Source organism: Mastomys coucha, unplaced genomic scaffold (assembly GCF_008632895.1).
Source record: "Mastomys coucha isolate ucsf_1 unplaced genomic scaffold, UCSF_Mcou_1 pScaffold12, whole genome shotgun sequence".
In the NCBI taxonomy this organism is placed as follows: domain Eukaryota; kingdom Metazoa; phylum Chordata; class Mammalia; order Rodentia; family Muridae; genus Mastomys; species Mastomys coucha.
The window spans coordinates 13,916,247-13,937,157 of record NW_022196894.1 but is presented as its reverse complement, the minus strand read 5'-3'; the positions used below and the strand labels follow the sequence as shown (position 1 = coordinate 13,937,157).

The following is a 20,911-nucleotide window of genomic DNA, read 5'->3' as shown; positions in this document are numbered from 1 at the left end:
AAATAGGGAGTATAATGCTCTTGATCATGGGAAATACACTTGAAAAGAGAGAACCTCAGCTGAGGAACCACCTCCGCATCATTGGCCTGTGGGGGACCCTATGGGGGTTTACTTGATTCCTAATTGATGTAGGAAGAACCACCCCAACCATTCCTGAGCAGGTAGTCCTAGGTTGTATAAGAAAGCTAACTGACTGGGCATATAGTGGTGAATGGGGAATGCCTTTAGTTCTAGTACTTGGGAGGCAGAGGCAGGCAGAATTTTGTGAGTTCAAGGCCAGCCCTGTCTAAAGAGTGAGTTCCAGAACAGCCAGAGCCACATAGTATATCCTTGTTTCAAGGACAAACCAAAAAAACCAACAAACCAACAACAGCAAACCAAGAAAGCAAACTGAAACCAAGTTTGGTGATTGGCACTCAGGAGACAGAGGCAGGAGGATCTTTGGGATCAAGGCCAGCCTAGTCTACAAAGCAAGTTCCAGGACAACCAGAGCCGAGACCCTGAGAGAAAACAGTGAGAAACCCTGTCTTGAAAAATAAATACATAAATAAATAAACAAAAAGCTGAGCACAAGCAGAAGCAAGCAAGGTGTAAGTAGTCCTTTCTCTTCAGTCTCTGCTTTAGTGTTTTATGACAGCAACAGAAAGCGAACAGGAGCAGGTAGCTTGTAGGCAGGTGTCCTTGCAGAGATATTTCATGTGAGGCTGTGATGGTCTTTGTGAAAGGCTGTTCTGGCTGAACCTCTTGTAAATTATTCTTGTTAGACATACATGCATGAGATCCCCCTCCTTCTCAGCCTCATATGTACATGTTAGCTTGGGTTAAAGGCTTGACAAATGACTTATTTTGATTCTAACTATTCTGACACAGCTTACTTAGAAACCTATTGTCTGCCTGTCATCCTCTCTAGGTGGATGACGTCAGACTCCCTCTTGAACTTCCTGCTTCCACTACTTTCGAGTTGATTTGCTAAGGACCAAACCCAGAGATTTGTGTTTGCTGGACTCACTCAACTGAGCTACATCTGCGACCTGAAACATAAACTTTACTGAGTATCTAGCTAGTGCCCTAAGTATATATACTTTGTCGGCTTTTTAGTAATGTAGCCTGGAGGGGCAGTTCCTTTGTGGATACCTAACGGATGGGTGGATGGATGGATAGATAGAGTGAATGTGTGTACGTGCATGCGTGCGTGCGTGTGTGTGTGTGTGTGTGTGTGTGTGTGTGTGTGTGTGTTTAAGGGCTCACAGCTATGTCATCCAGCAACCTTAGGATCCTGCCACCAAATGACTCAAATAGCTGCATGGCTAAGAGAATTCAAAAACCATGGGGTCCAGGAACTGATGTGATTCAGTGCCAGTTTGATTAACTCCTGGGGTCAGGAGATTTCAATAACTTTGTTATCTGTCCACTTTGAGACCACAAAATCTCTTGATTAACACAAGAATCTGTAGCTTTATCCTGGGGTCTGAGTGGAGGGACACGAGATTAAAGTTTAGTGGGTGCAGGGTCAAAGGGGTTCCTGTACCTACTACACTCGAGGAACTCTAACGGGGAGCCAAGTAACTAGAGTCCACCAACCTTGGCGTGAGGCATTCTGTGGCCTCTCGGGGACGGTCGCCGCAGCCACCGCTTTATTGGTGGCTCCTTGGGAGCGTGGACCACTTAAAATCCTCCTGGTGTCCCCAGCCCCTTCCCAGCTACCTCCTTGGAAGCTGGGGGTGTGGCTGCTGCACATGGTCCAATAGTAGTGCAGGAGGGACGCGCGCGCACAGACGATTGGCTGCCGTGGGAGGGCGCTGTCAGAACTGGATTGGCCGCTGTTGAGGACGGAAGCGCAGAGGTCCGGAGCAGCTGGAACCCCGCTCGCAGGCGCGATGTGGGGCGCGAGCCGCGGCAGGGTAGCGGGGCCGGCGCTGCTGGGGCTGCTGCTGGCGCTCTCAGTGCGGAGTGGTGGTGCGTCCAAGGCCAGCGCCGGACTAGTGACCTGTGGGTCAGTGCTGAAGCTGCTCAACACCCACCACAGAGTGCGGCTACACTCACACGACATCAAATACGGATCCGGTGCGCAGGGGTGGTGACTGGGACCGCCAGGGGGCGGAGGCTTAGAGACCAGGTAGTCCTAGCGGGGTCCGGGGGTTGTCAGGGAGCCGGTGGTTGCGAGTCTAGACTCGCTTGTGGGTCCTGACAGACGAGCCGAAGGGAGTGAGGATGCGCGGGGCGGGGGAGGGGGTGTCCACCCGTATTTGGGGTCCGGCCTGGGCTGGGGTGAGCCCTTTGGATCCCGCAGTGGTAGGGGGTATGGGGGGGGAGACTTTTTTAGTGTTCAACACGAGGGTCCGGGGAGGTCTGTGATTAACAAGAGTCCACGGGTGGGGTGGGCTGTCCCTCTTCAGGCAGTGGCCAACAGTCGGTAACCGGTGTGGAGGCGTCCGACGATGCCAATAGTTACTGGCGGATTCGCGGCGGCTCCGAGGGTGGGTGCCCGCGCGGGCTCCCAGTGCGCTGTGGGCAGGCAGTGCGGCTCACGCACGTGCTCACCGGCAAGAACCTGCACACGCACCACTTCCCGTCGCCGCTTTCCAACAACCAGGCAAGCCCCGTTCCGAATCCCGCCGGGGCTACTGGGAGGGGGGGCGTTTGGGGGGAGGCAGGGACCCAGATGACAGCGGGAGGGATGTAGGGGAGGGGCCTGAGAGGGGACTCAGTTCTCAGCTACTGTGAATTGGGAGTTTCTATTCAGAAGTTTATGGAGCTCCTGCTCTGGATCCTGTCCCCAGGAACTTCCTCCACCGAGTTAGGAGAAGTACTGAGAGAAGTCAGTACGATTAGTTCCTCCGCAGATAACAGGAAACTGAAGGAAGGAGAAACTCAGGTTGGGTCTGAAACAGAAGTACTTCTCGATACTCCTTCCCCTCTGTGGAAGAGTTCCTACTAAAACACAGGGCTCATTGCAGCTGGTCTGGAAGGGACATGGGAAGAATCTGACAGTGCTTTGGGGAGTTTCAGGGGGAAAATGTTGGATGGAAACTTGGGGGTAAGGCCAGTGGGCACTACACAGACTGATTCAAGAGGCTCTATGCACCTGAAGAATGGAGTGAGAATCTTTTTTTGAGACCAGATTTGTAGCCCTGGCTGTCCTAGAACACACTATGAAGACAAGGCTGCCTTAAACACCCAGAGATCTGCCTGCCTCTACCTTCTGAGGGCTTCGCTCAAAGGCATTTGCGACCGCACCTGGCTAGGGCAGGACTCTTTTCTTTTCTTTCCTTTTCTTTCCATTTTCTTTTTCTTTTTCTTTCTCTCTTTCTTTCTTTCTTTCTTTCTTTCTTTTTTTCTTTTTTTGGTTTTTCGAGATAGAGTTTCTCTGTATAGCCCTGGCTGTCCTGGAACTCACTCTGTAGACCAGGCTGGCCTCGAACTCAGAAATCCATCTGCCTCTGCCTCCCAAGTGCTGGGATTAAAGGCATGTGCCACCACTGCCCGGCAAGGGCAGGACTCTTGGCTTCCATTTTCACAGCTGTGAATGCTGAATGTCAGGGAAAGGACCAGAGGCCCAGGATACTAGGTGCAAATATTATGGCTAGACATGCAGCTCAGGGGAGTGTGTGCCCTGTGTGTGACCGTTTCTATACCTTACACTCTCAGGAGGTGAGTGCTTTTGGGGAAGACGGTGAGGGTGATGACCTGGACCTGTGGAAAGTACGATGTTCTGGGCAACACTGGGAGCGAGAGGCCAGTGTCCGCTTCCAGCATGTGGGCACCTCTGTGTTCCTGTCAGTCACTGGTGAACAGTATGGTAACCCCATCCGTGGGCAGCATGAGGTTCATGGCATGCCTAGTGCCAATGCTCACAACACGTGGAAGGCCATGGAAGGAATCTTCATCAAGTCTGGACCAGATTCCTCCACAGATCACGATGAACTCTGAGAGCTGGATGGGTGATGGGAAGGTGGCTGAGTGGAAATCTCAGGGCCACTCTTGTGTAAGACTTTGTTTGTAGGGGCCCTCAAGTGCCTTTATGATTAAAGAATGTTGACTTGGGATTATTTTTGCTGTAACCCTGGGGAAGATCGGAAGGTGCCAGTCATATCTGTTCAAGTGACCATCTCACCTGTCTCAACCTGTTCACAATTTTTTTTTTTTGAGGCTGTCTTACTATGTGTCCTTGGCTGGCCTGCCTCTGCCTCCTGAGTGCTGGTATTAAAGGTGTACACCGCCACAACTGACCCCAACCTTCAATAAACGAATTCTTATTACTAGTGCAAGTGCATGAGATGTGTATTTGTTGCCACCTGTACCTTAGTGCATTGGGTGGAGGTCAGAGATAAGTCTGTACAGTCGCTTCTCATATTCCACCTTCATGTTGATTTCAGAGATCACACTCAGCTTGCCAGCATCACACAGTACACATAGCCATCTCACTGGTCCCAAAGCTTTTCTGGATGCCTGTCCATGCATTATAACACTGCCTTGAACTGTGATCTCACCCATCTACCCTACAGTGTCCTCATAGCAACCGACTTCATTTTCCAGGACTTGATCTTAGGCAGCTTTTCTATTGAATGGCCTTGGCCGCAGGGCCACTGCCAACGAGGATGGGCTTGAGCTTTCCAGTTCCCTCATCTCTTGCTCTCACGACCCCATTCTTCTGGTGGTGGCAGTTTTGAAACTTATCTTTGACTAAAGGCCAGTTGAGGATTCTCCTGGAAATGAGTACCTCAGGCTTTCAGACTTTTGATGTAAATGGCACTCTCCCTTACTCTGGCCTGCCCAAGGTGTATCATCAGGCTCCCATTAGGACCTTCCAAGGCCCTAAAGAAAGAAGAGAGCAAGGAAAGATGACTTGGTAGTTGGAAGTACAGCCTGCACTTTCAGAGGACTAGCAACTATGTCATGTCAGGTGGTTCACAACCTGTAACTCCAGTCCAGGGAGGGATCTCTCAGACCTGTTATTCCTGCACACATGTGCACAAACCTACAGGGATATGTGTAATTTTAAGAGTGAGAAGGGACATCTCAAGGGAAGAAAACCTCCCCCCTCCAAACAACAACAACAAAAACCCTCCCAATCTGGGTGGTTAGGGCTGTATAATTTAGGTAAGACTAGAGGGCTGGGGGATTAATTGAGTTGTGGAACAGTTGGTTCTTGGTATGTTTGAGGCTATAGGTAGGGCATTTTCTAGCATGTACAAGGCATAGGGCCCATTTACAACACTAAGATAAAATAATGCACATAATGGGGTGTATGGTTTAAATAAGAAAAGAAAACACACACACACACTAGCAGAAAGTCCCACATCAAGCAAGCTGACAGCTCTCTAGTGGTGTGTGTGTGGCTTCTAGGTGTGGTAGAAGAAATGACAGACTTCCTGGGCTTGGCTGAGTAGGTCATAAGGATTTAGGGGAACTAGTAGGATGATTTCCTGAGGGCCAGGAAAAATCCTAAGAGACTGAGATGACAGTTGGCTAGGGCTAGGAGGGACTTGGGATAGTGTGAGAAGAACAGATCACATAGATTTGAGAAATCAGTTGACTTTATTAACATGTGGGCAAGAGAAAAGCTGTAGCCAATTTGAATCCTGAGGGGAGGGAGTTATATCTTGGACCATCACTCCCCTGTCCATTAGAGACTTGGTCTTTCCACTGACAAATTTTTATTTATTTTTATTTTTGAAAGATTTATTTGTTTCATATATATGAGTACACTGTTGCAATCTTTAGACACCAGAAGACGGCATCATATTCCCATTACAGATGGTTGTAAGCCATCATGTGGTTGCTGGTAATTGAATTCAGGACCTCTGGAAGAGCAGTCAGTGCTCTTAACTGCTGAGCCATCTCTCTAGCCCACAAAGACCTAGGTGAGACAGGTCTTACCATGTGACTCTGGTTGCCCTGAAATTCACTGTGTAGACCAGGCTACACAGTGAACTCATAGAGATGCACCTGCCTCTGCCTCCTAGGTACTAGGATTAAAGATGTGTACTACTGTGCCTGGATCTATTGCCAAACTTTTAAATGTTGTTTTAAATTGTGTGTGTGTGTGTGTGTGTGTGTGTGTGTGTGTGTGTGTGTGACTATGTACACAAGTTTGGCGTCTTCAGAGGTCAGAAGAGGGTGTTGGCTCGCCTGGAGCTGGGACTGCAGGTGGCTGTGAGCCATCTAGTATGGCTAGGGAACTCATTTAAGTCCAATTTTAACAGTTCTGCAAGAGCAGTACTTGATTTTGACAGCCATGCCATGGATCTCTCCAGCCCCCAAACTCTTTGAGCAGAAAAGTTGTTTCCATGCAGAATGCAAAGCATTACAAACCAAAAGCACAGGAGCAGCAGCAAAACCCTTTAATTTTACATTTGATTTTGATTTTTATGTGTATGGCTGTTTTGCCTGCCCATATATCTGTGCATGCAATGGCTTTAGAGACCAGAAGTCAGAACTCCTGGAACTGGAGTTACAGATGCCTGTGAGACAACTTGTGGATGCTGAGCATGGAACCTGAGTCCTCTGCTAAAGCCACTGAGCCTTTTTCCTGGCGAGCCCCATCTCCTTAAAGACAGTATTTCATGTAGTTCAGGCTGGTCTTGAACTTCTGGCTCTTTTCTCCACTTCCCAAATGCTGGAATTTCTGGATGTTTTATTTTGTATCTGTGTGGAGAAAGTACAGTGTGGTGACTGCATCTCTAGCACTACAAAGACCCAGGAGAATTACCATAAGCACAAGGCTAACCTGGACTACTCAGTGAGTTCCCAGCTAGTCAGTGGCATATGATGCCTCAAAAAACAGCATTTTTTTTTTTCCCAAAGAAGATAAAATAATGTAGGGACTGAGAGATTACGCGTCAGTGTTAAGAGCATTGGTTGCTTTACCAGAGCACATGGGTTTCATTTCCAGCATGCACGTGCTTGCTTACCATCCTCTATAGTTCCAGTTGCAGAGGATAAAAAGTCTTTTGACCTCCCTGAACACTAGGCATGTACATGGTGGTACAGGCAGGCAAGCAAAGCACCCATACACAAAAAATTACATGTAAAATAAAGTGGGCAAAATGAGTTCCTGAAAATTGAAAACCAGTTCTGTCTGCTTTAAAAATATTTTCTCTCAGCGTTTGAACTGGGGGGGGGGGGGTCAAGATTTCCTGTTTCTTATGGATATAACTGGGGGTAAAGCACAGATGCCAGCTGCAAAACTATATTTTCCCCTTCGCTGACATATACCTGAGTAGAGCTCCTCAGGTTCTGGGTGCTAGGTGTTGTGTATCTTTGGACATATCAGCTTAGAAAGGTCACTTAAGAACTCTTACCCATGCTGGGCGGTGGTGGCACACGCCTTTAATCCCAGTACTTGGGAGGCAGAGGCAGGCGGATTTCTGAGTTCGAAGCCAGCCTGGTCTACAGAGTGAGTTTCCACCTCCTGGTGTAGCTCAGTGGTAGAGCACGTGCTTTGCAGAGTGAGTTTCCAGGACAGCCAGGGCTACATAGAGAAACCCTGTCTTGAGAAAAACCAAAGAAGGAGAAGAAGAAGAAGAAGAAAGAACTCTTACTCTTACTCATAAAATGGTTCACATTATCAACGACATCAGGGCATTTTCTTCCCTTACAAATATGAGCCAGGGCCTCCCCAGCCCAGCTGGAGGTTTCCTGATGACTACACTCTGAAGTTGGACAGAAAGAGGGAAGACCACGGTCTTTGAGTGAATGAATGCCCCATCCCGGAGGAGCAATGAGCAAATTTCACGCGCAAACAAAATACCCCCTAGGGGTTCATTCAACCGCTGGCTTGGCCAAAGGCTCGGACACTTTCCCGGGATCCCAGTGCTTTCGCTAATTTGGTGAGCTGCGTGGTAAGCATGGACGACGCGCCCTCACGAGTATCACTACAATAACTGCAGAGAATGAGCTGGGAAAAGGCGGACAGAGAGCTCCTTTTCAAGAGTTATGAATGAGCAGAAAAGTGTTTGTAGAACTCATTGTTAAAACGGTGGAGCCAAAACTCGGGCGCCTGGCCAATCGGAGCCTGGAGGCTATTTTGAAATCTTTCCAGCAGTAGCCAATAGGTGAGCAGGAGGAAAAGCTTGGTGTAGGCGCAAGCCAATAAGGCTGGCGCTGTGCCTTGAGGCCTGGGGCTCGGCCCTCCGGACTGTCAGGGGGTTAAAGATGGAGCCGAGGGGGAGAGGGCGCCACGAGGTGCGGAGGTGCCCAGTCGTCCGGATAGGACCGGGCCACCGCCTACCAGGGTCTTCCACTAATCTTCACCTTGTCCCCGCGATTGAGAACAAGAGGTATCTGTCCACGTGAGTAGCTGGTCTGGTATAGGGTGTGCGGTGAAGCCAGGGAAACTCCAGAGGCCAGGAAGCCCTCTTTCTGTTCTTCCAAGCAGGAGAATCTGTTAGGACAGAGTGCAGAACTCATACTGGGGGAACGGACCAAGGACCGGGTCTCGGACTCCAAGGGCCTCACCTGCTAGGAGTGAACCACCCCATTATAGGAGTTCTAGGCTGAAACAGGGTGCAAGTGGTCCCACTGTGCTCACCCTGCAGCTGAGCGCAGGCCCCTCTCTCCTTTGTGTTTGAGCCCCCTCGGGTGCTCGCCCTTCAGCTCCCTCCTGGGAGTGCCTCACCAGAATCAGAATCGTGTTGGAGAAAGTTGGAGTGCTCCGAAGTTCGTAAGACCAGAGGACTGCATCCTCGGCTGGAATCCCTTCTGTTCTCCGAGGATTGGGTAGAGTTCCCACCCACCCATGGTGGTTGAACTTCCAGCGCAGCCCTTCCAGCGTGTAGGGAGGGCGATGGATTTCCTGCTGGCTGCGGGCGCTCTGACTAGGTTGCACTACTGTGCTGTGAGAAGCAGTGCAATGGTATTGTCAAAGCATCCGGGACCAGCCTCATAGACCACCTCGCCTACTGTCCCTTTCTTTCTTCCCTTTCCAGGACTGGCCCCTCAGGCCTACAGGCCATTCCCTCCCCCTGCTCATTTTACTCTTTTCTCCATGGAAACTTGAGATTGTAGCCAGGCTTGTGTCTCTGGGGTCAGAGGGCATCCTTCGCTCAGGCAGAGGCTCCGCCCAGGTGGGCATGCATTCCAGGTCTAAGATTCCTACCCCAGCCACCCCGCACTCCCCATGCCCCGCCCTGCCCCACCCTGCCCCGTGAGACTGACTGGCTTGCCGGACACTCTTTCCCTGTTGCACTACTGTGGGCCTCTGGGAAGCAGTGCAATGACGAAAGGGCATCTGTCAAGCCAGCTAAGGAACCTGAGGTACAGAGGGTCATGAGTGCAGAGCTAAGTAAGTCTCTCTCTCTCTCTCTCTCTCTCTCTCTCTCTCTCTGAGAGGATAAGGTGGATGCTGGGAACCATATTCCAAGGCTGGGACCAGTACAAAGGGGAGACCCCAGATTTGGAAAGGCTCCAGTTTCAAGCTCTTAGCTCCCCCCCAAAGGTTAAGATAGGGGAGTCTGCTGGGGGGGCTGGATGATGGTGAGTGAGTGGTGGTGGTTCATGCCTTAAATCGCAGCACTTGGAAGGCAAAGGCAAGTGCATCACCCGGTTCCAGGGCAGCCTGGTCTACATAGTGAGTTTTAGGACAGCCAGGGATACACAGAGAAACCATGTCTTTTTTGGTTGGTTGGTTGGTTTTTTCAAGACAGGGTTTCCCTGTGTAGTTCTGGTTGTCCTGGAACTCAACTCTGTAGACCAGGATCGCCTTGAACTCAGAAATCCGCCTGACTCTGCCTCCCAAGTGCTGGGATTAAAGGCGTGCGCCACCACCACCCTGGTGAGAAACCATGTCTTGAAAAGCCAAATTAACTAATTAATTAATTAAAAAAGAAAGAAAGAAGGATTGGCAAGTCCATGCCCAGAGGCTGATGAAGAAAGACCGCTGCAGGTTTGAAGTTGTCTGGAGAATCAGAACAAAACAAAACTAGGAACTCCAGGACCTTGTGGAGAGACACAGCTGTTCACCTCTTGATATGGAAAAGGTTTGTGTACCTTGCTTAGCCTTGACTGCACTGGGAAAAACAGGACTCAGCCTTCCCTGAGATAACCAAGGTGAAGAGAGAATGCCCTCACACCTTGGGGCTCTGCCTGGGACAGATGGATGGACTGGAACAAGAAGCCTGCAGAGGAGGCCTGCCAGCCATGTCTGCTTGCTCTTTTACAGAGAGGGTATGTCCTGAGTAGGAGAGGCATGGATGGAGGTGTCTGGCATGTCTGCCAGACTGGGCGGGAGCTGAATGTTTGTTTGTTTGTTTATTTATTTATTTATTTATTTATTTATTTTATATGAGTACATATGGTTGTCAGACACACCAAAAGAGGGCATCAGATCCCATTACAGATGGTTGTGAGCCACCATGTGGCCATTGGGAACCAAACTCAGGACCTCTGGAAGAACAGCCAGTGCTCTTAAGCACTGAGCCATTTCTCCAACCCTGGAGTTGAATTTTTAAGGATGCCCAATCCCGAGTGTGCTTGCAGAGTTACCTTTACCGGCAAGACCCAATGGCCCACGCCTTAAGTTCAAGGACAACCTGGTCTATACAGCAAGCTCCAGGACAGCTATACTTACATGGTAAAACCCTATTTCAATGCACCCACCCCCCTTTAAAAACAAACAAAAAAACCTAGTGGGAGGTGGTCAAGCCTGTCTCTTTGAGAGGAGGAGGCCCAGGCTTCCAGATTCGCTTTTGGGAGTAGGTTGAGAAAAATCAGCCTTAACTGTACTCTAGCTCCACAAGTCCTGGCACCCATAGGGGACTGACTGCTCTGATACATAATGAGTCTCAGACCCGATGGAGGGGTTTGATAGGGAAGAAGCAACCACCCTCCTTTGTGGCTAGGGTAGATGTGGGTCAGCAGCTGTTGTCACAGCAGATCCATCCTGAGATGCTTAGGAATCCTTACTTGTACATATATCTTGAATGTGGGCCTGGAGGTCAGGGGAGGTCTGGGCCGCAAAGGATTTAGGTTGGCTAAGTCACTTCTGTGAGTTTGAATTGGCTCAGTACACTTGCCTATTATGCACAAGGTCCTGGGTTCAATCCCTAGCACTCCAGAGGGGAGGGGAGGGAGAAAAAGGGAGGGGAGATAGGTTGGAGGAGGGGGCACAGGAGGACATCAAGACATAAAGCAAAGAAGTGGTCATGGGTGCAGGCATGTAGTCTTTAATCCCATTGTTTGGGAGTCAGAGTTCCAGACCAGCCTGGTCTACAGTGTTTTCCAGTATAGCTAGAATGACATAGGAGACCTTGTCTCAAACAAACAAACAAAAGAAGTAGTCATGAAAGGGTGGTCAGGACATGATCTGGATAGGAATGTGTGTAATGCTTCGGAGTAGGTAGGAAACTCAGAGGGTGCAAAAGCCAGAGTTAAAAGCCCTTTGGGGGCAGAAGAAAGTCCTTTTGGATATTATCTTAGTAAACTGGAAGGTAGATTCAGTTACCAGGGCAGACTGGTAGGGCTGGGTGCTTTGGAATAGAAAGGATCATGGCTCAGAAGATCAAAACCCTGAAGGAGCTCAAAATCCAGTAGATAACTGGGTGCCTCTGGAGGTCACAGTGAGGGGTGGAGCAGGGGGTGGGGCTAATAGGGGGTGGGAGCACGCCAGTGCGCATGCCTGGAGAAATGATCATTGTTACGTGTACTGGTGCTGGCCCCGCCTCCTGACTCTGGGCATTCCCTGGGGTAGACCGGGAGGGGGCGGGTAGTCTGGGAATCTGGAGTCTGCACTGCGGCTGTAGGGAGAGAGTTCCCATCCCGATGGTTTCCCATCTCCTTTCTCAGTCCTGGCCTTCGGGAGGGTCTCCCTGCCTCAGGAGCCCTGCCCCAACGGTCGCTCTACCCACAGGCAGCATCGGCCCACCACCAGCAGTCCATTTCCAATGGAAGTCCTGGACGAGTTCGACAGCGAATTCCCCATGAGTGTGACCTTCTGCCAGCTCATTTCCGAGGATGACTTCGAGAGGCAAGCAGCGACCTACACAGAGCGTGCTCTGCGACGCCTCTTCCGCACCTTGGATCGCAACCCAGCGCTGGCGGAGAGGGTCGTGCGGAAGGGCAAGCAGACTGAGATTGAGCAGCGCGGGATCCTCTCCAACCTCTGGGTGTGGGCGGCGGGCGGAAGGCGGCGGGCAGCAGGAGGCCACCAACTCCCCAAACCGTTTCTTAGGGTGGAGCTTTGAGGGTGGGACTTTGGCTGAGGGATGAATGGGGAGGTTATCTATTAGCTGGGGCAGCCAAAGGGGTCTTTCCGAAGCCAAGAATGCCAAGCCTGAGGAAGGAGCAGGCAAGCGACTCTCTTCTGGCTTCCCGCCTTTCCTCCTTGGTATTACAGGCGAAGTTTGTCTGCACTGTCCAGGGAGATCTAAACCAGTGCAACAACATGGGTGCCCTGGAGATGCATCAGCGCCTGGAGCAGCTGAAGAGGCGCATCCACCGTGTGCATCTGTATTCCCAGGGTGAGGCTCAATTTCTGAAGGTGCAAAGCCTTGGGACTCTTAGCCCAGCGCATCTGTTCCCGCTCCGCCTCTCATCACACCCAGTTTGTCAAGCTTGGGTTGGTGCCTCTCTTGGATCACATTTAACGAAGAGTGGTAATGAAAGCCTAGGACAGAAAGGAAGGAACACCACCTAGCAAGATTTGCTAATCTAGAGACTAACAGCTGAGGGCGGGGGAGGGGTCATAGACATTTAATCTCAGCCTCAGGGTATTTGTCTTAACACAAATTATCTACTTATATATTCAAGACAGAGACAGGGTCTCATTCTGAAGTCTTACTGGCCTCAAAATTTGCCTGCCTCTCAGCCTTCAGAGAGTTCTAGGATTAAAGGCATTCACCACCACACCTGGCTCTAAGACAAAACAATATTATTATGGGGTGTGTGTGTACACAATTGTGTGTGCACATGAGCATGTGTGTAAGGCACACATGTGTAAGGCACACGTGTGAAGGTTAGAGGATAACTTTCAGGAGTCAGTTTTTCTACTGTAGGACCTAGAGGTCCAACTCAGCTTGTCAGCCTTACGTGGCAAGTGCTTCTACCCAGTGAGCCTTCTTGCTGGCCCTTTAATATTTTATCTTTTTTTTCTCTATCTCTCTTTCTTCTACTTCTCTTTTCTTTCTTTTTTCTTTTCTTTTCTTTTTTTTTTTTGTTTTTTGTTTTTTGTTTGTTTGTTTTTCAAGACAGGATTTCTCTATATAGCTCTGGCTGTCCTGGAACTCACTCTGTAGACAAGGCTGGCCTTGAACTCAGAAAACCTCTTGCCTCTGCCTCCCAAGTGCTAGGATTGAGTTTCACTATGTAACTCTGGCCAGCTTGGATCTAAGTCACTCTGTAGATCAGGCTGGCCTTAAACTCAGAGACCCACCTGCCTGGGCCTAAAGACATGGACCACCACATCTGGCTCTCTGCCGTCTCCACTGTTGTGATTACAGGTGTGTCCTGCCCTGGCCTGTAGGTAATGGGGATCTGAACTCAGATCTTTAGGCTTGTGATATAGGAACTTTACCAACTGAGCTAGGTCCTCAGCCCACTCCCCCTTTTCTTATTTTCTGTTACATCTATTTTTTTTTTTAACAATTTTAAAGCATTTTATTTGTGTGTGTGTGTGTATCCCATGTGTTTGTACAGATGCCCGTGGAAAACAGAAAAGGGCATTGGCTTCTTTACAGCTGTGGTTACAGGTGCTTGTTAGCCACCTGACATGGGTGCTAAGATCTGACCCTAGGTCTTCTTTAAAGACAATAAGTGCTCATAACGACTGAGCTATCTCTCTAGCTCTTCTATTACATTGACTTTGTGTGTGTGTGTGTACATGCATAAGCACACTCAAACACATTCTGTTCTGCATATGTGGATGGCTGAGGACAGCTGGCAGAAAAGTCAGCTCTACCACAGCTTAGGTTATCAGGCTGGATGGCAAGCTCCTTTACTTGGTAAGCCACCTAGTCAGCCCTTATTGTTTGATAAGGCCTCATATATCCCAGGCTGAACTTAAACCTGTAGCTGAGATTAGCTTTGAACTCCTGACCCTCCTGCCTCCATCTCCTGAGTTTTGGGATTCCACATCCAGCGAATGAACTCTTGCAATGGGCTGATGAGGTGTGCTTCCACAGCCACTGTACTCCTCAGACTCAGAGCGGTCCATAAGACCTAAAAGTGCAGTAGATCCTGGCTCGGTCTAGCCAGATGTTTGGCTACTTTGTGGTTCCCTTCCCTTCCATCATTCAGCCCCTTTCCACCCTTTAACTAGGTAAGGGAGGGTGCGAGGACACAGGCAAGGGAGCGATGTTATTGTTGGATACTTACTGCTGATTAGGGGCATTGAGGCAAGTTTGATCTTCACTGAAAGGATACCCAATTTCTTGTTTCTTCTTTGTGTATGACTACTTAAACTACGACCAGCAGCAACCAACGAGGAACCCACCAACAGTCCATCCCACCTCTTGGGGCTGGGATTTATATACCCTCTGAAGAGTGCTTGAATTCCAGATGTCACACAATGGCAAAAACTATCTGCAGCTGGAAAAATCATGCTAGAGCATGAGGCAAATCCTAGTCAGCTGCTGTGGACAATCTGAAGCAGCTCCCTATCCCACACTGGGATTAAAATGAAAGCACATTCCTATTTCCTTGGTTTTTAATGAAACCTGTGGGTTTTCTTATAGGAGCAGTATCATTTTTTTCCACCACACCCTTGAGGCTGAGTGTAGGCTGAGGGCTCACTGTCTGGTGCCTGAATACTCTTGCTAGTGTTAGCCAACTCAGTCCTCCACAGTCCTTGACTGGGAAGCCACAGGTTATCTTACTGGGCCTGGTTTGCTTACCACTTCCATCAAAATTCAATCCTTAAAGTTAGACATCTTGGTGTGGATTCTGCCTGCTTTTATGCGGATGAGATCTGGCTCTGCCTGTAAAAGACAAAATGGGGGTGGGGAGCTGGTAGAAGGCTCCCTTGGTAGAATTCTTGCCTAGTCCACGTAAAGTCCTGAGTTTGATCCTAAACACCACATAAACTGTTGCATACATATAATCTCAGCAACCTGGAGGCTGGAGGTAGAAAGGTCACAGACTTAAGGTGCTCCTCAGATGCAGGATATGTAAGACCTATGGAAGGGAAGGTGGATACAGAGAATGATGGAGACAGAGGAAGAAAGATTAATTTTTGAATCCTTTCTCCAATGTACTGGGTGACTACTGAGATAATTAATGCCTGCTGGCACCTGTCATTGGTGGCCCTGGGTATTGTCCCAGGATTCTCAAGCCCAAAAAGGATTTTCCTTTATCTGGAAAGATAGTATGAAACCCTTGTGTTACTCCATGTGGGCCCTACTGCTCAAGGTGTCAGTACTCACCAAAGTATTTGATGCAGATGCCAAGAAGAGGAGGAGGAGACCGAAACCAAGGAAAGCAGATCCTATCTTTCGAGACCGGTCAACCTCCCCATGCCTGCCATTACCACCACCGCTGCAGCCGCCACCACCACAGCCTGTCACTACCATGGCCTCTGTAGTGGCTGCGTCATCCTCTGTCTACACTATGCCCCGGGTCTTTGGCCCCTTCCCTCCACTGACTGGCAAGCCGGTCAGTAGGAACATGCTCTACAAGAGGCAGTCCTGGGAGGGAGGGCAGCTTCCTTTTTTATCTGTCCTGTCTACAGCATTGGTTCTCAAATCTCTGCAGAAGGGCTCCTCTCAGGCTTTGGGTATGGGCTAGCAGTAGGTCAAACAGAGGGCTTGCCCTGGCCAAGGGCTACAGTGGAGGTAGAAAGTACAAAGCTCCTGTCCTCTGTGAGCTGGCAATCCGGGTAGACTTGGGATGTCCCTAAGCATAAGGAAAACCATAGGCTTTCCTCACATCTTTAGCACATTCCTGCCTCTCAGGGTGTCATCCCTGCGTTGCCTGTGTCTGCACCTTTGGGCTCCCCCTCTCCAGAAGTTCTCCCCTCTCCTGTAACCTTGCCTCAGGGTTAGGGCTTCCTCAGTTCCCAGCCACCATCTCTATCCCTGAAATCAACTCTTGCTTCCTGTGTAAGGACTGCTTTTCTGCATGGAACAGTTTTCACTCTGCCCTGAGATTTCCTTTGTTTCTTGTAGACAGAGAAACTGGATATTTCAAGCTCTGAAGTAAAATTAAACTGGAATGGTCTTTCAACAACATCAAAGAGGTAGAAGGGATTTACTCAGCTTGAAGGAAACAAAAACATTTGGAGGCCATCTTGAATGCCAGGCTTGATGTCTGTCCCAATCTCTGAATTCTCAGTTTGGGTGGTGATTATGTTATTTTTTGGGGGGGGGTAGGGGGTCCAAAAAAGATAGGGTTTCTCTGTGTAGCCCTGGCTGTCCTGGAACTCACTCTGTAGACCAGGCTGGCCTCGAACTCAGAAATCCACTTGCCTCTGCCTCCCAAGTGCTGGGATTAAAGGCGTGCTCCACCACTGCCTGGCATGTGGAGATTATATTATATTCAGAGGGAGAGTCTAGACTGTTGGGCCTGTGTTACAGACAAGCATGCTGAGGCTGTGAATGGATCCAAAGCCAACATCCTGTTTCTTCCCTATCCTACAGCCACATGGTTGATCTGACTCCCTTGGTCCTCAACCCCGGAGGTTTCCATTTCTCGTATTTGGCAGGAAACAGTGCACACAAGCTCCATTGTTCTGGCTTTCCCTGGTGAGTATCTGCACCTTCTGACACTTATCCCATGTGCTCTCTTCCAGTTCCACAGTCCCTGCCTCTGGAAGGCACTGTAATAGTATGCTCAGGGCAAAAGAGAACCTTGGTCATATTTCTTTCATGCCCAGAACCTTACATGTAATCAGTGTTTGCAGTGGTAGAAGACATCAGTGATTGGCCAACCCAGCCCAACAGAAAGGAGATAGCTAAGGGGTAGCCTTGGAATCATATTGCAAAACAGGGTTTACCAAATGTGGATTCTTAAAACTCACTTGTAGAGATAGAGATGTAGCTTGTGATCACTGCACTTGGGAGGTAGAGGCAGAAGGATCTGAAATTCAAGGTCATCTCTGCTTATATAATCATGGGGAGACTAGCCTGTCTCAAGAGGGAATCCTCTCTGGGCTCCACCAATAATCCTCTCCTTTCCTAAACTGGAAGCCACTGGTGTGTGTGTGTGTGTGTGTGTGTGTGTGTGTATGGAGGTCAGAAATGAATGTTAGAGGAAAATAACGGTTTCTCACAGAAAGTTTACCTGAAGTAACTTGCAAACAGACAGACTCAGGCTGCTTTAAAACTGAGGGATATAAAACTGAGATTGCTAGAATGAGTGCTGGATTCACCAAAAGTCCAACATAGTACAATTTACTGTCAAAGTTTAGGAAGTGCTTCTTTTTTTTTTTTTTTTTTAAGATTTATTTATTGTTATATGTAAGTATACTGTAGCTGTCTTCAGACACACCAGAAGAGGCCTTCAGATCTCATTATGGATGATTGCGAGCCACCATGTGATTGCTGGGATTTGAACTCAGGACCTTTGGAAAAACAGTCAGTGCTCTTTCCCGCTGAGCCATCTCACCAGCCCCTGGAAGCGCTTCTTGTTAACTATGGAAGCATTGCCAAATTTTGTGTGTGTGTATGTGTGTGTGTGTGTGTGTGTGTGTGTGTGTATGTATTATTGTTGAGAATGGAATTCAGGACTTTACATATGGGCAAGTACTCTACCATTGAGCTGACCCTGAATTTTGATCTTCTTGTCCCTGCTTTAAAGTAGGAGGAGCCTTATGCATCTTAAAACTTTTTTCTTAGGCTCATGGAGAAAAGATATTTCTATAGAAATTTATGGTAGTATCAGTTAAAAAGGAAATATAGCTGGTATAGTGGCATACAACTTTAATTCTAGCTCTGGGGCAGCAGTGGCAGGCAGATCTCTGTAAGTGTGAACCCAGTCTATATGTGAGTTCCAAGCCAGCCAGAGCACATAGTGAGATACTGTCTTAAAGTCAAACTCAAACAAAAACACACTACTACCACCAACAACGAAAATCCACAAGGAGGAAACATGAATCCAGGCATGATGATGCTTGCTTTCAATTCCAGCCTCATGGGCTAAGGCAATATTGCTACAAGTTTGTGGTCAGCCTGCTCAAGAAGGTTCCAGAAATCTAGGCCAACCAAAGCTATGAGGGCTATTATCCTAATGTTGTCTCAAACAAACAAAATCTAGAAAGAAAAATATGCATTCATATAGTTATGTAATCTTTAAATTATATATAAATTGTTGTTATTCCTCTTAGATGATGTGCTGATGACGGATCAAAGGAATAATTCCACTCACATTTAGCTCGGTGAACAAGTGTGTTTATTGTGGTTTGTTGTAGAAGTTATTTAATCCTGACCTGGGGTTTCTACCCCGCCTTTGATCGTTTAGTTCCTGGGTAAAAGACACACACTCAGCCTTTATATTTACAATAAATCTTAAACAGCACAAGAGCTGGGCAGATAACTATCTTTTACTAGAGTCTACTTTTCTATCAATAACCCAGAATTATTACTTGCTATGTTTTATTTGGACTGCTCTTAACTCTATTTGGCCAGCCTTCAGAGACACGTTTTTATGGCTTCATCGAACCCATGGTGACTTCTCTTTCCTCCTCCTGTACCACCTTCTTCCTAATAATTTCTACAACAGTGGTTACTTACAGGAATAGGCAACTCAGGCATTTGCATCACTAGAAAGCTCAAGATGGTGTGGTGAGGACCTATGAATGGGGCTCTGGAGTTCCTCACACAATGCTGAGAGTCTTCCCCTTAGCAGGCTTTTACTGCATGTGTACCCCAGCGAGGGATTTAGGAACTTTACAACTTTTTTGTTACTTGTTGAAGTTTTCTTGAGTTTTATGAACTTCTCTTCAGGAAGAAATGTCTCAATCTAGAGAAAATTTCTACAAACATGTAGGTACAAAATGATACCCAAAATGGAAGTGTGAGGAAGCTATAGATCATAGGAAGCTATGAATATATGCTGCAAGCATGTATTCACAAGATGATATCCAACTTGAAGTGTTAGGAAGCTATGGATTTGATCAAAGGGGCTTGAAAGGATGGGCAGGCAGGTGGGTGACTTCAGGCATATTCCTCTAACCCTAACACCTGGGAGGCTGAGTCAGGAGGATCGCTGCAAGTTCAAAGATAGTTTGGACCACACAGTTTGAGGCCACCTAGCTCCCCCCGCAAAATAAGCGAAAAGCCCCAACCAACCAACCAAACACCAAAAAAGTAAATAAATAAAGCAAGCAGGTAAACAAACAAAACCATCACCACCAAAAATCCCAAAGCCACTGCGACACTTGTCACTCATCATCAGGACGAGCCTCTTTGGTTTGTTCTGTGTTCCTCACAGGCATTTTGATCTGTTTCCAGCTTCCTACAATCGTAAGCAGTACTATAATGTACAACCCTGAACAGATTCCATGGGAGAGGTTTCTAGAAGCCATGTCTTGGGAGACAACCTGCAGCCTATGACTGTATTACATGTGTGTCCGACAGCCCTGTGAGCAATATTGTACATCATGTGCTTGTGTTGGCCATCTCTCATGCAGGACACCAGCCTGTAGCAGATCCTCCAACACTGTCGAGACTCCATCTCCTGTTGTGAAAGCCTCCATCTTCACTCCACCTGTTCTGCTCAAGTTTCAGCCTCTGCCCAGACCCAATGATGATTCAGAGAATGACCCTGGGAGCGCAGAGTCCACTCCTGCCAAGGAGAGCCAATAATCTTTTCCCAAGAGATCATGCCCCAGGACTGAGTAAAGTTCATCCTGGTGTTGAGCTTACCACTTGTTGTATGTCCTCTCTGCTTTTGCCTGGACTATGGAGAGAGTTCAAGGATAGCCTGGACTCTCTAGAAAAACCCTATTTCAAACCTCATCCCCTCAAATATGGGCAGTGTGAGTTTCGATCAGTACCCTGCAATGGCTCTTCACTTGCACTGTAACAAGCAATTCCGTCGTGCTTGAGAGACTGGGATGGGAAATTGGGGTCTTCCCTTCAGTGACCCTTTAGGGCTTCACTTTCCCTGAGTTGCAAGTGTACTGTAATGTTCCTACATGTGATCTCCAAACACAAGCCTAGTTTGGTGGATGCTTCTACCTGGAGGAGAAATGAGTGGGTCGGTCACTTACAGCTTGTTACTTGCCTGAGTTTCAAAAATGTGATTCTCATTGTCACCTCATACACTGGCCTTAGAACTTTTCTCCATGTAAGATGTCAATCATTACTGGACATTGGTGGATATACATAGTCATGGTTAATCATACCTCAGTTGGGACTGTAGATAATAAAAATCAGAACATAAGCAAAATTACTATATAATTACAAATTGTGATAAACTATGAGAGAGGTGAGTGGGGTGGCCATGGAAGATTTATTTATTTTTTTTTGGTCTCACTGTATATTCTTGGTTGTCCTGTAACTTGCTATGTAGACCAGGCAGGACTTGAACTTACAGAGATCTACCAGCCTCTGCCTCCCAAGTGCTGGTAGTTTTGTTTATTTTTTATTTGTTTCGTTTTTGAGACATGGTCTGTCTACTCACTGTAAACCAGGCTGGCCTCAAGTTCATAGAGATCCGTTTGCTTCTGGCTCCCAAGTGTGATTAAAGGTGTACACCACTATACTGGGCTAAAAGATCTTTTGAGGTAAGATTTATTTGGAAGGCAGAAGAGGCCAGCCTGGTCTACAGAGTGAGTTCCAGGACAGCCAGGGCTACACAGAGAAACCCTGTCTGGAAAAAAACAAAATAAAACAAAATACAAAAAAAACAAAGCAAAGATGATTGCCTTTGGCTAACTGGGTGGAAGGTGGTCCTTGTTAATCCTGCTGAATGAGAATAAGACCATTGACCCAGATTTTTGGCTGAGTTAAGTAAGCTTTATTTTCAGTTAGGCAGGTTA

At 48.0% G+C, this 20,911-nt stretch overlaps 1 protein-coding gene and 1 long non-coding RNA gene across 6 annotated transcripts; one reads left to right on the top strand and one right to left on the bottom strand.

The window, feature by feature from the left end:
• The first annotated feature begins 1,924 nt into the window (after positions 1-1,924).
• Positions 1,925-19,795, top strand: LOC116085644. 5 transcript variants are annotated; one of them, XM_031363243.1, is made up of 8 exons: positions 1,925-2,064; positions 2,397-2,593; positions 11,849-12,104; positions 12,359-12,458; positions 15,374-15,585; positions 16,098-16,168; positions 16,569-16,673; positions 19,559-19,795. In XM_031363243.1, exons 2-8 carry the CDS (start codon positions 2,439-2,441, stop codon positions 19,731-19,733), a joined length of 1,074 nt encoding a protein of 357 aa, XP_031219103.1. In that variant the 5' UTR covers positions 1,925-2,064; positions 2,397-2,438; the 3' UTR covers positions 19,734-19,795. The 5 variants fall into 5 exon arrangements, with proteins under 5 accessions (XP_031219103.1, XP_031219102.1, XP_031219104.1 ...); XM_031363242.1 differs by having other exon boundaries at positions 12,335-12,458; XM_031363244.1 differs by lacking the exons at positions 1,925-2,064; positions 2,397-2,593 and adding an exon at positions 11,628-11,763 and having other exon boundaries at positions 12,335-12,458.
• Positions 7,958-8,867, bottom strand: LOC116085645. The gene is made up of 2 exons (XR_004116684.1): positions 8,621-8,867; positions 7,958-8,386 (listed from the first exon to the last, which is right to left on the bottom strand). It is a non-coding gene; the product is annotated as an uncharacterized LOC116085645 (long non-coding RNA).
• Positions 19,796-20,911: the final 1,116 nt, after the last annotated feature.

What these genes read in the sequence shown, in the direction of transcription:
- LOC116085644 (XM_031363242.1), top strand. Translation starts at nt 2,439, where the DNA reads ATGCCAATAGTTACTGGCGGATTCGCGGCGGCTCCGAGGGTGGGTGCC. An exon ending in GGATCCTCTCCAACCTCTGG is followed by an intron (nt 12,105 to 12,334) that starts GTGTGGGCGGCG and finishes TTGGTATTACAG; the next exon opens with GCGAAGTTTGTCTGCACTGT. An exon ending in CTTTCAACAACATCAAAGAG is followed by an intron (nt 16,169 to 16,568) that starts GTAGAAGGGATT and finishes CCTATCCTACAG; the next exon opens with CCACATGGTTGATCTGACTC.